Raw genomic sequence first — 17,802 nt, forward strand, 5'->3', positions numbered from 1 at the left:
TTTTTCTAGTTCATCCACTCTCTACCCCCAATATTGGATTTTCTCTTGCATGTGCCTATTTGAGTCCCTCGACTCTTTTAACTTATACCTCTTCAAGGCATTGGCCATGGCAGTGGCTTCAAGGTCTCGAACGAACCTGCTATGGTACCATTTGATCTATAAATGGTAGGACTACAACCTGTCCATTTCATCAACAAGGATATTTATTGCAAAATGAATTTGCTTCTTGGTCCAGTTTTGTTTCAATGCTCTACTTAGAATTCAATGCATTCTATTTTACTACCCACAATGGAACAAACTCTACAATCATGAATCCAATGGCAAGTTGTTTTTCTAACTTATCCAGTCTCAGACATCCAATACTAGATTTCTCTTGGATATGCCTCTTTAAGTCTCTCAACTATTCCGACTTATCCCCTTCAAGCCATTGGCCATGGCAGTGGCTTCAAACTCTCAAATGAACCTACTATAATACCATTTGATATGTAAATGGTAGGCCGATGGCCTATCCATTTCATCAACAAGGATGTTTGTTGTGGAATGACTTTGCTTCTTGGTACAATTTTGGTTCAACGCTCTACTTAAAATCCCATGCATTCTATTTTTACAATACATATTGGAACAAATTCTACAACCATGAATCTGAATGTATGTCATTTAGTTGTTAGTGGATTTGTTACATTTTTTTTAGTGGCAATATTTTCTCTCTACGGAGAAAAGATTATACAAATTATTGTTGCAGTTAAAACCCAATGATTCCCATATGTATAATCTAGAGTTATGGTGATCAATTTAGCCTTTAAAAGTAAAAATGCTTCCAAGGAGTGCCAACTAAGAAAATTACATGTGAAAGGGGATTTATATGGTTGTGACATCAAAATAGAATCGAAAACTATCCATCTAAACTCACCTCAGCTAACATACTCTTTTACACAACCCAACAATGAAGGGAATGCCTAGAAAAATGGATTGAGTTGCCCAACAATGAAGAAAATTCTAACTCCTGGACAAAGAGAAAACACCCAGGCAGCAATAAAATAGTTTTTGTAAGGTTTGTGCGCAAAGAACAAATGTCTAGAACAATAAAAACATTGCGTCTAGTATGTGGGCAAAGGGAAAAATGCCCGAATAAATTTAAATCAAAATACATTGAGCCAACTCCAAGGAATTAAGGCGATTACTTAATTAGAGAGAAATAGAACAGTGGAAATGTGATGTGGATAAGTTTTACATAACCCAAAAATCTATGTACGTGATTAACCGTAATGCCCACAAAGAGTAAGGGGGCCATTAAGAGGTTTTCAACTAGTGAAGTTGTAGAAACTTCAAGCAATCAAACTCAAACTAGAACTACAATAAGCATATTACACAAACACATAGTATAAACTATATAGATTTATTTTGATCGGGGATTCCTTACAAAGTGTGAGCTATGCATGCTCAAAAATCTGATGTATTGTTACTCGTGAAGGGGTAAATTTGCAAATGGGCATGGCTTAAAGACACCTTCGCTCATTGTGGGTAGGTTCCTTGACTCCACCCCTCAATATTCAAGCAGACTGCACACTTCAAACTCTCATTTCTGCTCTTCAAACTCCCCAAATTCTGCTTGCATCACCTCTGGTGTTCCCTCTTCACTACAACCTTCATTTTTAATGGCTATCTTGGAAGATCAGAAATCATACCAGTTCGATTCCCCTTCCCATTTTGCCAAAAAGACAAAAAAAAAAAACTAAAAAAACAATTACATGCATATCATGACTTTACAAAATAATTTAGGAAAGGATCCAATTTGGATCACATGATCAGCTAACTTAGAAATGAGTCAAGATCTTTTGAAATGGAGACTTTGGTGAATAAAGAAACAACATCAAAGCTTATCATGATATCTTGCTCATTTAAACAGAGTTATCAAATTTTATGCATGAAGATGGAGGAAAATTTAATAAACAAGGAGGCTTGGCTTATAAAAAGTCAATGATTATTAACAAGGAATCGACATGATTGTAACTAGGAATCGACAAAATCTTCCCTAATGTCTTCAGCTTCATGAGTGGGAAGACGGTGAGTGATGGGTTCAATGGAACAAAGAATATCCTCAATAGGCATCCAACACGGGCAATGGCATAACTAAAGCCTTTCTGAAGAAGTTAGATGATGGGCAACTCAAGATCAAGGGAAAACAAGCTAATAATAGTAGAAAAGAACAATTTCGATGTGGAACATGGAGGGGGGTGTTCAGAGGGAAGGGAAGGGTCATGAGCACTAGGTAGAGAAGAAGAGGAGACCTCAAAATCTGAGTTATTATAAGAATTTAAGCTTGAGTTTATGATGTTTTTACTAAGGTTTAATTAAAGTTATTCTTGGGGTTAGAGCTTGAATTGAAATTTGAAATCAATTTAGTGTAAGTTTTAATTTTGAAGAAGCTAGGGCTTATTATAGTGTTTATGATATTATAGCTTAAAGAAAATTTAGATATAGTATGTGGAGAATGCATGAAGAGAAAGTATGTGGAGATAAGCATGAAGAGAATATTTAGATATAATATGTGAAGATAGCCATGAAGAGAAAGTATCCCGTTTTGGTGGCTTTCAAATTATCCAATGCCAGTGTCTTCACCAATGCCATCCCTGTTCACATGAAGGGCATTATCAGCCTAGTTTAGCGTATTGCAGATGTGAACCCACGTCAGTAAGTGAAGTCAGCCATATTTTTTTCTCATCGTCCTTGAGTTAATACTTCCAGTTGCTGTTACTATCAGTTTGTGTAAGCTTCAGTCCTTATCCGACTGTAATCAGATCTTGTCAGGCCTAATAAGGTTCGCTTTGACTCTGTTTTTTGCATATTTGGACCGTTACAAATGAAAGGAAAGAACCTTCAGCGGTCTCTGTACTTTGTATCATGTACTTTCTATTGCTACATATTGCTGGCTGAATTGTATCTTTGGTCAAATCAGTGATTTGACTGAATCTCCAGTTTATCGATCTATTTTTTTAAATTGTGACTTGAATTAAATCTGCAATAAACAAATTTCTAGTTTAAAAAATGGTTATTTATATTTCAATGTGACAACTACAAGATATTGCACTAAATATGTTCCCCTCGCATATGATTATTTTTTGGGGTAAAAAATGCTCCTCGTATCAAGAACTTAGTAAAAGAAATTGCACAGACGGGCATGTCTATCTGAAGGTTGATAAAAAGACCTTCAGATCAGAACTCGTGCCCCAATTGAACAGAAATGCAAATCATGCAAGAGCACAATGCTAAAGACTCTGAGTACCAACCCCTCAATTGTGATTAAAAATATGTACGTGCAAGTACAAAGAATTTCTATAAGGATCAAATATCATGGTAAGGAATGGGCACCTCATCACAAGGTTTGCGAGTGAAAAACAGAAAATTAATTGCATACAAGTAGTCACTTTTACAACTTAAAGGAATTAGTCATGTACTGTAGTCCTAAATCATTGGAACATGACAAAGTTTTCAGAAACTAACTAGCCCAGTTATATATGCTAAATGGTTGATGAACCCCAATAGGCTTAGGACACCAATGCAAGGAAGAAGACAACTGTGGCAACAGGGTTGACAAGAATTCAAATTTTAGGATTGGAAGTCAGCTACATGGCTAAAAAAAGACATTTTAATAACACAATCACAAATTTCCATTTATAAAATGTAACTTAATAAATTTAATCACAATCTATCATTCATTACACCATGGCCAGGAAGGACATTCTTTTTTATTAAATACTGAACATACACATAATATTTGTAATAAAAATATTCTAAAATCTGGTAACCTCTTTCTGATATAGACAAGCCTATTGGCATAATTACTCCCACACAAGGACCATATAATCAACCCAGACCTGCATGATAACACCATACTCTGGATCCACCAAATAATTCAACTTAAAACTGTGCTGTGTTTCAAGGAGCAGAAGAAAGGCAAACTAGATAACTCTTACAATCTTAATTACAGTTGATACAAAAGAAACTCCCAGGAAGTGCCTCTGCTTGTTGCAAAACCATATGTACCTAAACGCTATTTCACTTTATACTGGTACCCTTCTCTGTCGATAGCCAAAAAACTGTAGAAAAATACAAAATCTAATTAGCTCTTTCAAATATGCATCAGCCAAAACCACCCAGAGCTAGAACCACGTTTTGAAATCAAAGCAAACTTTTCTTACCGGACTAAGGAATGGATATTGGAGTAACCAGCCAAGAACAGGAATCCTTTGCAAAAAAATCAAAACAGTGGGCCAGAAACCACTGCCAAAACCAAACAAATTGGCACTAAGAATATTAGTCCACAGTATTAGATAATAATGCTTCTCTAGAAAAAGTTCTTATAGGCTTAGCTATAACATTGGATGTTAAAAGAGTCCAACCTGAAGAGAACAATAAAGCCATAAACTTCCATTATCATGCCAATGACGGGCCATCCAACAAGAACCACAAAAAATCCAACGACAAAGGCAATTGAACCCTGAAGAAGGGGAAAATGTATCAAGTATACTCAAGCTTCAGAGCTATCTTTCTCATTTACCAAAAACAATAGCAGTTAAATTTCTCTAGCTAAAAATCAGGGCATACTAAACTAGGATGCAAAAACATATGTAGAATATGTGATTTGCTGCGAGTACTTAACTACTTACTGTTTTATTGCAAGTACATATTTAACAATGCCCAAGAAACATAGATTAATACTTCAAAATCAAACATCAAATGCATTGGAACAGAACAGGATATTGCTAATCGTTGTGGCAAAAAGGTATTTAAAGATGTCCAGACAATCATGAATTGAATGGCAACCCGAAAAAAACAGAGTACCAAAATCTGCATGAAACAATACTAATTTGGAGACTCTAAAAACTCCATACCTTGTAATGGCTTTGTTTCATAAAGAATTGTGCCGTTGACTTCATACCAATTGTTAACATAACGCCTGCCAAGAAGAGGATCTGATAAAGATCACGAATCAACCATTGGTTGAGTGAGGATTCATAGCAGCCTCTTAAAGCATAAAAAATGTCAATACCATGCTAGGCACTGTTAACTTACATTTCCCAATGCCAAAAGACCCTTGTCGAACAAGAAGATAACTCCCAAGAAAAAGAAAAGAACGCCAAAGCCTGTCAGGCCTATCCCAATCTCTGTTACATTGCAGAACAGTTAACCACATAAAAGAATAATGTTTTTAAAATTTGTGATCTTTAATGTCTAGAATAGCCAAAATTTACTTAAGCTCTACGCAAAATCACATATTTGGTCTAATAATTGGTGTGTTAATTGATAAAGAATGCAATGTCCAGAGCACTGGGATGGTCATGCATCAATAACAACATTATTAAGTACAACCTAAGTCACATGGTTCATGTTCGTCTTCAAATTCTTTGACAAAGAAAATTCATTGGGATGGTCATGTGTCAATAACAATATAATTGAGTACAACCTAACACATGGTTCATGTCCGTTATCAAATTCTTTGACAAAAAAATACGGAAAAAAATTGTCAGTACAAGAGAGAATGATAAAATCCTTGAAGTCTGTGAAGAGAATTAAGCAGTTATGGTGGTTTAGTCTATCAATTAAATTTGCAAAGCTGAAAAATATTGTAAAATAGTTAATGTCCCTCTACAAAGTTAAAAGATATTGCAAAATATTTAATGTCGCTCTATAGAGTTAAAACTTAAAAGATATTGTAAAACCGTTAATGTCACTCTATAGTCCCTTGAGAAAAGAAACTCTTCACATGCTCAACTAATAATATTATAAAGGGACAGGACTCAGAAGAGTATGCAAAAAATTCAATTCAAGTGATTTTGGGCTTTTACATCAAAATGATTCTAAACAATCTGTGGCTTAGGTTGACAGCACTGTCAAAGAATAAACAACTGCATGCCTAAATAAATTGCATGAATCAAGCAATGCCTGGCGGAACACCTTAATCTCTCAAAAACCCAGCAACATGCAGTTGAATTTGGATGCAAATAACACCTTCCAACAGCTCATTGAAGAAAGAATAAAACCTGAAATGAGTCTCGCACAGCACAAGGTGACACAGCGGAAGGAATTGGCTTTATGAATCAGGGCAAATGGTACAGCTGAGGTCAGTCAAATGAAGGCACAATCAAGGACCACCACAGGAAATGAATTTATTCTGGAACCGAATTCTCTCAAGTCCAGCCACCTTTCGATTCATTTCATAGTGATTAAATTCACCAAATCTGAAAAATTTCGTCACTGGTCTGAAATTTTTTTATTTTCATTTTTTTCCAAATAATAAAATTCGAATCTACTGGCAGGGTACTATTAGCAGAACAGAAAACTGAATAATGAAGATTGTCGATTATCACAAACTAATAGATCCGTGAGATAGAATCAAACAGTTGGTAAATGCATAAAATAACACAAACAAATGCTATCTATTCCTAGCTAATGCACTAAACAAAGAAAAAATATAGAACATTGCACATGAACAAAGATATGTGTTGGCTGTGAGGAGAGATGGCAGCAAGTGAGCCCGGTTAGGCTTTTCTGCAGTCTGACATTGTCAAGGGTACCAAGGATTCACTCGCAGAGCTCAGAGCGGTTTACAGAGGAGGCAGGAATAGAGCATGGCCATGAAGCCAATCAGCTGGAAGGTAAGGAGAGTCTGTCAGGTGGGAATACGAACGGCCCAAGGACGGAAGCAAATCCAAGGGCATTCAAGGAAGCAATGAAAGGGGCCTCTCATGAGCTCCCGAAGGACATGGTAATGGGGGGTGCAGGGAAGTCTCAGCCTGATACAGAGATCACAGAAACCATGAAGTACATAATACAGCAACCAGCATGATGCTTAGCCAATGGTTGCCTTGCTAAGGCACCCAAAAACCCAAGCTATGAGGTCACTTCGAGAGGGGTAGGTGAAAATATCCAATTTAGAAGAGATCGTGCCCTAATAGGCAAGTTTCTGGGTCTCTGGCACTCTACGAAGGCCCTAGTCCAATGGATCAAAGCTAAATGGACAACCAAGGGTCAAATGGAGCTGAAATTAGGCTCGAAGGGGTTCTTCACAATGATTTTTCACTGGGCAAAAGACAGAGAGGTCTTCAAGGAAGTCCCTTACTTCTATGACTCTGTTGGTCTTCACCTAAGATATTGGACAAAGAGATTCTCTCCTGAGAAGGAATCCTTCAGCTCAGCACCAGTATGGATCGGGCTTTATTCACTTCCACAGCAATTTTGGGATCCAGAGACATTGGAGGGTATTAGGCTTTAGCAATGCCTAGGACAGGCTCATGAAGATCTTAGACATCACCAAACTAGAACAATACACCTCCTATGCCAAATTGTGTGTGTACATGGATGTTATGAGCGCCCTACCGGAATCCATAGTCATATCATATCAAGATGTAGATTGGGTCCAAACCATTGACCATGAACACACCCATTTCGGTGTTGTTACCGCTCAAACTAACAGGGGTCCTAGGAGGGAGTCCTATAGGGGAACTACTAGGTCAAGGGCAACAATGGAGTGATAGCCCACTGCCACCTCAGCGAAGGCTTCCTGCTCTTTACGGACTTTCACCGATGGGAGGAAACCCTGTATAATGAGGATCACGAAGATCAATGGATCAATGATAGGGTGAAAGGTGATCCTAAAAGCCTATTCACAAGAGAGGCTCAAATGTATGGCTTACTTCCTTGGAAAGCAAGATGAAAGGCTCTCTAGGAAGGGCTTAGGAGAATTCCAAGGGCTAGGGTTTGAATATATGACTTGTCAAGGAGATTCCTAGACCATAAAATCCTTGTGGAAAATTGGATTCCAAGTGGTCTTTGTGGATTTATCTTTAAAATGTTGTGGGACCACACAGGACTAAGTGGACCTAGAATTAGGTCAAGGGGATGGAATTGATCAATTAAGAGTGTTTTTGACCTAATTGAGGGGGGGAAAGGGATTAAAGGATGCAATAATCCTAATGAGGTCACTAGCCAAGGGAAACCTAAGGAAAGAAACAGTCCTCGAGCTAGGGCTTGCAATATCTCAAAATCCCACTGTCAAATTTGTTTCAAATTTGGAGGGCTTCTAAAGCAAACTCTAGCGTACTTGTGGACCAAAAAGCGAAGTATTTGGATGGCTAGATTGTGAGATGAGTGATGCCCTAGGTGGGTATCGCAGGGAAACCGGGAAAGATAATCAGCTCTAATAGCATGACAAAGCTTCTAAAGAAAGAAAAACAGGGCGTAATTACACAATTATGTTCTCTAGAGGTTCAAACATCGAAATCATCTATTTCTCCAGACCTCCAAAAAGTCTTGGACAATCATTCCAAGGTATTTGAGACTCCCAAAGGCCTCCCACCTATTCGTGATCATGATCATGCTATTCATTTGATTCCAGGAAGTATTCCTCCAAACATCAGGCCTTACAGATATCCCTATGCCCAAAAGAGTGAAATTGAACGTATGGTTGCAGAAATGCTAGAGGCAGGTATAATTCAACCTAGTCAAAGTTCTTTCTCTGCTCCAGTAGTATTGGTGCACAAGAAGGATGGATCATGGCACATGTGTCTGGATTATAGGGAAGTCAACAAGCTCACTATTAAAGATAAATTTCCCATTCCTGTCATTGATGAATTACATGGAGCAATTTATTTCACCAAGTTGGATCTTCGTTCGGGATATCATCAAATAAGAATGAACACTAAAGACGTTCTGAAAATAGCATTTAGAACCCATGAAGGTCATTATGAATTTTTGGTCATGCCTTTTGGCCTTACCAATGCACCTTCTACATTTCAAGGTTTGATGAATTCCATTTTCAAACCCTTCCTTAGAAAATTTTTGTTAGTATTTTTTGATGATATACTAATCTACAGCAAGTCTTGGAAGGATCATGTTCAACATGTTGACAGGGTGCTCAAGCTATTGGAGGAGAAACAATTATATGAAAAAACCTCCAAATGTTTCTTTGGAGTACAAGAGGTGGAATATCTAGTTCATATTGTATCTCATGAGGGTGTTAAGGTAGGCCCTAACAAAATTAAATCCATTAAGGAATTATTAATGCAAGAAGGGAGACCATTGAATTTTGAAAGCAAACAATTAAAGAGAAAAGATTTGGTGAAATCTGCATATGAAAAAGGAATGGAAGCAATTTTACATCCAATAAAAAAAAATGGCGATAGTATCTGATTGGGAAGCAATTTAAAGGCAACAAAGACCATGATATCCTAAAATATTGTCTAGAGCATAGATTGGCATTAAAAGAGAAATAAAAATGTGAGCAAAAATGCAAGGGTTTGATTTTGAAACAATCTACAAAAAGGAGAAGGCAAATGTAGTAGTGGATGCTCTCTTTCTAGAATCAAAAAAGCCTCAAGTTTATATTCTAGGACATCTTCTATTCATGTGTGGCTAGAAGAAGATTGCCATGAATGGCAAAATGACAACGATATTAAACAAAAAGATTAATTTATAAAGGAATGGATGAACTCTATGGAACATTGGGAAGGGAGATATATTTTGGTACAAGGGTAGAATATATTGATGCCCAATATCAAATATGAAGCAACAAATATTAACGAAGTCCCAGGAATCTCCAATGACAGGACATGCAAGGTTCCTTAAAACATATAAAGGATCAAATTTTTGTTTTTGTGAAAGGAATAAATAAATATACCCAAAAATCTATAAGAGAATGTCAATATTTCCAAAGAAATAAAGGAGATACAAAATTTTTTATTAAATTATCCATTATACATACCTAATCAAAGATAGGAAGGGATATCAATAGACTTCATTATAGGGTTACCAAAATATGAAGGTAAGGATGTCATTTTGTGGTCATTTATAGAGGACAAATATGCTTATTTTTACAGAATTCAAAATACATATACAACAAGCCAAGTGGTAAAAGTGTTCACGAAGTAAATTCATAGACTTCATGGTTTTCCTGAAGTAATAAAAAGTGACATATATCCAAAATTCATAGGAAAGTTTTGGAAAGAATTATGAAAGATGAGTGGAACAACACTAGCTATGAGTTCAACATATCATTCACAAACAAGAATAGTAAACAAATGTTTAGAGGATTATCTATGATTTTATTCTTCAAACAAGCAATCTCAATGGATGAAGTTGACAACTCTGGCATAATGGTGGTATAATACTAGAAGTTATCACACAACTACTAAAAATGCCTCATTTGATTCCCTTTATGAATATTCAGATTCTAGTATCAAATATTTTTTGCAAGATAACTCTGAAATACAAGCAATAGAGTAACATATGGGGAAGACTTATGAAAATTTGACAATTAAGGAAAACCTTCAAATAGTGCAAAACATGATGAAATAGCAAGTAGATCAACATCGAAGTGAAAGACAATTTGAGTGTGATTAGGAATTTTTGAGACTACACCTTTAGAAGAAATATACACTTACGAAAAAGAAGAAAAGGCCTAGAAAGAAAGAGAGAAAATGAGAAAAATATGCTTTAAGGTGATCACCTATGGAGGACCAGTGCCTAATCCTTTGGGGGAAATGGAGTCAAGGATATTTCAATGATTGGAATGGATTCACTTAGTCAAGGAGGCCTATAAAACAATTTTGCATGGCAATTAGGGCATGGACAATTGCTTCAAGGTCTTTATACTTCGATATGCAATATGTGATGACTTATCAAGACAAAATTTCAACAAAATGTCTCTAGGAACATTCACTTATTCAAACATGGCCCATGACATGATGGAATGCTAATAAAAGACAAATTTCCACCATTTCACACAAGAAAAGCAACAAATTTCAGCCTAGTATAGCGAAAATCCCCAACAACATGCATGTGACATAAGAAAAAGACAAATTAGCATTAAAAGAGCACTTACATGAGAGAACAAGTATATCCAATCATCATCATATGCCAATATAGAAGCTCCAAGACAAAAATAAAGAAATCCCAACATCAAAATTCATCCATCCATCCAATTTCGTCCTCCAAAGAGAATAGCGAAAATCTCACAAGAGAGAACAATCCAATCCAAGAGATGATGATCCAAATGGTTCATCACACTTCTATTTATACACTTCCTAATGAATGCGATTTAGCTAATTAGGCCTAATTTATCCCCTAGAATAAAATAATGGGCATAATAACAAAACGTTTGGTGACAAGCCCACCAAATATCTCAATAATACATGAATAAGCCTCTCAAGAGGGTCAAATGCTCAACAAAGCGAGTCATTGGGCCTTTGAGGAGGCCTAATGAAGTCCAAAGGGTGCCATAATGAAGAAATGGACTCCCATCATAGTGGACAAGGGGTTGGCCCCTTGTTCTCCAAGCAAAAACCTGTGGTGCTCCCAAGTGGGTGTGGGGGCACAAGGTCATCCTCATGGGTCTCCAAATGGATTGGAAGTGCCTGTAGACCATCTGTAAGGGCTAAAATGATGACATAAGCCCTGCCTCTATAGCGGGGAACAATCCTTTAGACCCTGGAACATCTACCAAGTGTATGGTGCATCTATGGAGTTGGTTGAGCATGGTGAACCAGGTGCATCATCCTCATCCAAAAGGTGGAATAGGAGCAATCAACGAACACTACTAGGGATCCATGAAGTAATCTCGTCTATGGTGGAGGCCCATGGCTCTCAACTCTCACCCTACAAGTGCTAATGTGGCCCTCTAGAGGGTTAGGACCCCGTATAGGGAGACCAAACCCCAAATGGGAGCCAATCTGCAATCCTGTATAAGATCCAATGTGTCCCCTTTCCCTCCAATACAACAAATCATTAGAATAATCAAGTAAAAGAGCTTACAAGTCATGGAATCAATGGGGCACTTTATGGTGGCATGCCCTTCCATAGTGGGCTTTAGTATGTACAAGTGTCTCCAAGCTCAATAGGGGGTTAGCCAAGGACCCTATTAGGTGGTTTCAGCTGTGAAAATTTATGAATCTAATAAACCAGAAATCCTACTGCAGTAAACTGATTTACATTACCTACTTGTATTCTTCATTTAACAAGTTATTTTCATAAATATTCAGAAAATATAAATGTAAATACACTGCAACCTACACCTCTATATAGATCAAGTACTGAAAAATAAATGAGACAATCATGCAAAGGACACACACATTTATGGACTAAATGTCCCCAGAAAAACCCAATGCGGGAAAACCGGTGCAACAACTCTGAGGGTTTTCTATTATTAAGCAGAAGTTCTGAATACATATGTTGGTTGCCCTCCCGACAAACTAGTGAAAGAGAAATACAATAGTGGAGAACCTCAGTGAGTTTTACCTCACTTTACCTGACAGAATCCGACTGATCTGGCAGCAAATCTGGTTGGCCTCAGTTACAACTTCACTGCCCCTTCGTTGTAACTGCATGGGCCTGCGTGGAGCTCTTTGAGGCTCTGCGTCAACCCTTCTGCCCACTGCTTCAGCCTTCCTAGCTGTTCCGACAGTTTTCAGCAACTCCCTGGCTTTCTGCATGGAAGGCAGTTCTTCCTCTGCACTGGCCCTCCTAGCTCTGCATCAAGGTTGTGTGGGCCCAAACTAGCCCAGCATCAACTCTCTCGGCTACTGCGTACCTCCACAAGTTTCTCTCTGCCTCTCTGTCTGTATTCCCGAACTATCACTATCCCTTAGCTACAAGATCTCCTGAATCAATTTCCCTCCTGAGAACTTCTCACCTCAGAAAATCGATTTCCTCAATCTCTCTATGTATTTTCTCCAATGGACCCCAAGCCTCCATTTATACTTTTCCTATTGATAGATCAACAATCGAGATTAAGTCTCTAATCAAAAACTAAGATTAAATTAGACTTGATCCTCGTCTCTTAGAAACTTCTCACCCATATTTTCATTAATACCCGTTAATATTTCTATTTTCCTAAGTTTAGACTTGGGACCCCATTAGAAATATTAAATATTTTAATAAAATACAATCTGGGTGGAATTTCACCAAACGATTTCTAGATCTTGGAGATCTCATGTGTTCTAGCCCCTCCACAAAATTTCGGAGCTAGAGCACATCTGATCCTACCCAAAAATGAACACTCCCTCTTAGCGAGGAATGTGCTCTAGCAATACTTCCTAGCACTAATCCACGGCATCGGACCTCTGCGTTGTTGATGCTCGGCCTGCTGCCCTTCATCCACTACGTTGCCGCAACCTGTACTGCTGCCCATGACACTGCCACTGTCACTGCTGCATCTGTACTGCAACTCCCTCTCAATATGCTGCATCATGCTACGCATAGCACTGCCACTGCTAACTACTGACTGCAACTCATTTGCTGACAAGTAAGCAATTGAAAAGCCGCCCAAATGCTGACACGTTGATCCGTTTGGATGCCCCGTGATGTTTAAGCTACCTCTGTTGTTAATTTGTGCTAACCCTCTTATGCTACTGTGCTATTGTTGTATCTGTTCTGTGTCTCCCACACTACTCAACACTCTATTGCACTGCTTCAGACTTTGGCACTCTAGCTCTACCACTATTGCTCCATCATCCCTCGCACCAACTGACTCCCGTCATTCTGCTACTGTCATTAAGGGCTCCCGTAGCTGTATGTGATCCAAGAGTTTGGGCACCTCAAGGATCTTGCCCCTATGTAGTCCTCCTGACTACAACTCAATATCACCCCACCTCTTCTCTAGAGGTGCATGAGCACTCATGGTGCAATCCTCATCATCGCCCTCTTTGTCAACTTTCGCTGGAGTAGCCTTTGAGTCAAACTTCTCTTCCTTGCCCTTCTTCCAAGGGCACTGAGTGGCGAAATGTCACAGTTCTCCACATCTAAAGCATATGACTTTGGAAATATCTTTCTTTTTCCTCTTCTGCTGCCTTGTTGTCCCACTGATGCGAGAGCTGCATCCCCCTCTTCCTCCCTGACTCTGATCCATTTGTTGTTGCTTCCGCCTTGGTCAACCGTCTGATTTTTTCCTGTCGAAGAGCTGCCCACATCTCCTCCCAACTAGGGAGAGAAGCCCTGCCCAAGATGCTTTGGACAAAGGTTTCCTAGTCTTCAATGACTGCATTTAGGGCAGTCCAGACCATGAATTCAAGATCTGGTGTATGTTGACCTAGGTTGTCATTGATGTCAATATGGCAATATTCTAGATACTAGAAGCCAAGGGGAAGCCGAGCAGATCCATGGAGAGATAGGAGCAAGGCCATCAGGATAGCCAAGCCATAAGCAAGAGGAGTTACCAAAGGAGGCAGATCAAAGCATATCACAGGATATCAGAGCAAGAGAGGCGTTCATATATGCAAGGAGGTCTTTGAAAGACACTGCCAAGCTAGAGGAGCCACATTGGAGCAAGAGGAGCTACAGGAGGAGCCATATATATATGTAATATATATATGCCAAAACTGAGTTCTCAGAGATACAGGAGCAAATAGAGCACATATATATGCTAAAGAAGAGGAGCAAATAGAGCAAACAAAGCAAACAGAGGAGCCATATATGTATAACATATATATATGCCAAAACAGAGCCATCAGAGGAAGCAGATTACACAATTGGGAGCTATCGGAGGCCAAAACCCATCTATATATGCATTAACAGCTATCGGAGCAATAATGCCAAAGGAAGGACTATTGGAGGAGTAGAGCTATCGCATATGCCAAGAGTAAGGTGCATAAGCGGAGCATAAGCGGAGGAGCATATAAACAAAGTTAAAAAAACGGAGCAATATATATATAAATAGCATAGCATATAAACAAAGTTAAAACAACGGAGCAATATATATATCGCAAAGTTCAAAAGGGTTGTCACCCCCTAAACCCTCTGATTGCGATAATATATGCACGGACCCATGGGACCATTGCAATACGTTGCAATTTAATATTGCGTCCACCGTGTCCGGATTATGTATCGCGAGTGGTAAAGACCTTACCACATTAAAACTTCGATTGTGATATACAATTTCGGACCCGATGATCCTATTATATTGCGCCTATTGTAATGTCGCGTCCATCGCTATATCGCAAGCTGTAAAGCCTTGCCACATGAAAGCGCTGATTGCGATAGAACTGTGGACCTAACGGACCTATTATAAACAGTTTAATATAATATCGCATCCAGTATCGGCCATCGGCCATCGACAATGCTTTAGGCTCGACTTGTAGAAGAACCTCCGAAAATGGCGATTGCGATAAAAGGATGACGTGGCATCTGGGACCACCATATGGGTATACCATGTTTATATGGTTTCCGTGAGCTATAAGCCTATAATGGAAGACTCTCCGAGTTAAATATTTTAAATGAGAAAAACTCATAAGTCGGCCCCTCCTCCCAAGGAACGTGTCCTTTGGTGATTTGCAAAAGTCATATATATATATATATATATATATATATAGATAGATAGATAGATAGATAGATATATATATATATATATATGAGCTGAGACACTTCATTTAGTGGATTGATCTCGGGCATCTATATTACGAAGAAATAATAGTTCACGACTCGTGAACTTGAAAAGAAAAAAAAGAATTTCTCTGATATTTGCCATGCACGAGCCTTTGAGGCAGAAATGCTATACAACAACGCTCTCGATAGTTTAGGAGGCCTGAACTATAGTTCAGAAGGCTGAATCAAGCCGATTGCGATTGCGATTGGAAGTGGTTGTCCGTTAAACTATGTCGACTCTGTGTATGCCTGCCATCATTAAAAAAGGAGAGCATTGTTACAATCTTTTGAATATGTGTTCTCTATGCATGATTCGGTCCTCGCCGTTGAATCAATGTGTCTCAGGAGTGCTGGTGAGCACGAAGAGACAGAGGAAACCACAGAGACCGAGGAGGAAGCTAAAGGGCCAGCAAAGAGAGGAAACCAAGAAAAAAAACAGAGGCATGGGGAACAAATAAAAGGAGGAAAAATAGAGAACAGAATGTTGTTGAATGCAGTTGAACGTTGTTGAACATTTTTGTGGAAATAAGCTGGAGGAGACAAGCAGTGAGAGGATCCAGCTGAACAGAAAGAGGGTCAACCCCCCACGACCCCTCACGACCCCCTTTTCGGAAACGACCCCTCACGACCCCCTTTTCAGAAACGACCCCTCAGCACAAGGAAACAACCCCCTAGCACGTCCCCCTGCGTACCCTGTTTTTTGGGAGCATGGGGAGACGACCCCTTCTCGTCCCCAAGTCCCCAGAGCGCGGGGGAGCTAGGAAACTAGACCCCTAGGGGGGGTGAGTCCCCGTGGAACACTGAATAAAACCATATAGAAAAGAAAATATATTCTATGACGCAAGCCTAATCTAAATGCACCTACTCTAACATGAGGACATGAGATGATGATAGTAGCAATGCAAAATCAACATGCAATGCATCCTACTCTAACATGCACGCTACACTATGAAATTATGAATGCTAAGTATAATCATATAGCCAATTGTAACTAGTGTATCACTAGATCAAGATTTCCTATCCCTATGATCAATTACAATATACATTTGAAAGCAAACATGACAATCACAACACTCATATGCAAGGTCACAAGGGTGGGAGATGGGAAAATAACACAACCATGAATCATGTAAAGGAACAATGGACAAAGGACAGGAACATGAGTCAGGCCCACACCATCAGGTCTTTCCTTTAATCAAGAATATGGAGAAATCAATGGTCAAAAACCATAACTTTTTCTGAAAGGTTCTTTTATTCATGAAGTTCCCTTTTATATCCTCATGCTCTAGCAAGAAAAACAAGAGGGAAAATAGGGCAAGCAAGGGGAATTACACCAATCAGGTTGTCTATTGCAAGGATCATGTTCAAAAGGGGAGACAACCATGTGTTTATCATTTTTAATACTAAGGCTCAAGGATTGCTCAAAAGTGATCAATGTTTCTTGATGACATGGAATACAAGGCAAATCAAGATCCTTATCAGGCTCATCATCAGCAACATGAATGGGCTCTTTGTTAAAGTGGTAGCTAATAATCTGCCATTTCCCTTCTACAATATGCGAGTAGTCTTCAATGTCAATTCTCAAAGGGGCTCAAAAAGCGTTTCATTAAGAATAATATCCTTGACAGAAATAGGGCTAGCCTCAACTTCACTTTCCACAAATTCCCCTTCTTCATTGATGTCATAGATAGGATCTTTGTCAAAATGATGGCTCGTGATCTCCCACTTCCCTTCTTCAATATGCAAGAAATCACTAATGTTCAAGGGGTTAATGGGGTCGTCTTTCTCAAGGTCTTTGATATGTAGAACGTTAGAGATAACGTCCTTGAAAAGGATGGTGGTATCTTTAATTTTACTTCCTAGGGAACCTTCTTCATTAAACTCCTTATCTTGCTTCCATTCAAGATCTCCCTTAATGTCTTCATCAATGATCTAGAAAGGGAACATCTTCTTATTCATGATCCTCCTTATGTTCAATGAAGGCTTCCTTTTGAAAATCAATATCTAATGTTGGGCAAGCCTGGTCCTTAGTTTGATAATGCTCCAAAAAGTTATCAAAGAATGCTTCAATTGATGAAATACTCCTAGGCTTGCAATTATACAACCATGAGTCATGACCTTGAAGGGACCTTATGAACAACATTATGAGCACATCATGATGAACCACATCAACTTTTGTGGTATATGTAGCAAATCTTGTCACATGATCAATAGCAAAAGATGGATCACCATCAAACTTGGGCACCCCGAGTATTGTGCGTAAGGTGACACGGTTTGGGTACCCAAGAATGCTAGCAATGTCCAAGGTGAAGATTTTATCAAGGTAAGACATCCTATTAGGTTACATATATCAATCATGTAGGAATCGTCGAGGTGAATTCAAAGATGCCT

General features: G+C 38.7%; 1 protein-coding gene across 2 annotated transcripts in view; it reads right to left on the bottom strand.

The window, feature by feature from the left end:
- Positions 1-3,692: 3,692 nt before the first annotated feature.
- The window catches only part of LOC149246115 (vesicle transport protein GOT1-like), a 163,047-nt gene continuing 148,937 nt past the window's right edge, over positions 3,693-17,802 (bottom strand). Inside the window, exons 3-7 of one of the 2 annotated variants that reach the window (XM_089455644.1) lie at positions 5,074-5,165; positions 4,893-4,973; positions 4,401-4,498; positions 4,200-4,281; positions 3,693-4,097 (exon numbers count right to left, since the gene is read on the bottom strand). In XM_089455644.1, the coding sequence (XP_089311770.1) occupies positions 4,062-4,097; positions 4,200-4,281; positions 4,401-4,498; positions 4,893-4,973; positions 5,074-5,165 (389 nt within the window). In that variant the 3' untranslated portion in view covers positions 3,693-4,061. The remainder of the gene's footprint in view (positions 4,098-4,199; positions 4,282-4,400; positions 4,499-4,892; positions 4,974-5,073; positions 5,166-17,802) is intronic. The other variant, XM_089455643.1, reaches the window with a different exon arrangement.

The sequence above is a fragment of the Pinus tabuliformis genome, chromosome 7 (assembly GCF_031772625.1).
Source record: "Pinus tabuliformis cultivar Carrire ecotype Pingquan chromosome 7, CPIR1, whole genome shotgun sequence".
NCBI lineage: Eukaryota > Viridiplantae > Streptophyta > Pinopsida > Pinales > Pinaceae > Pinus > Pinus tabuliformis.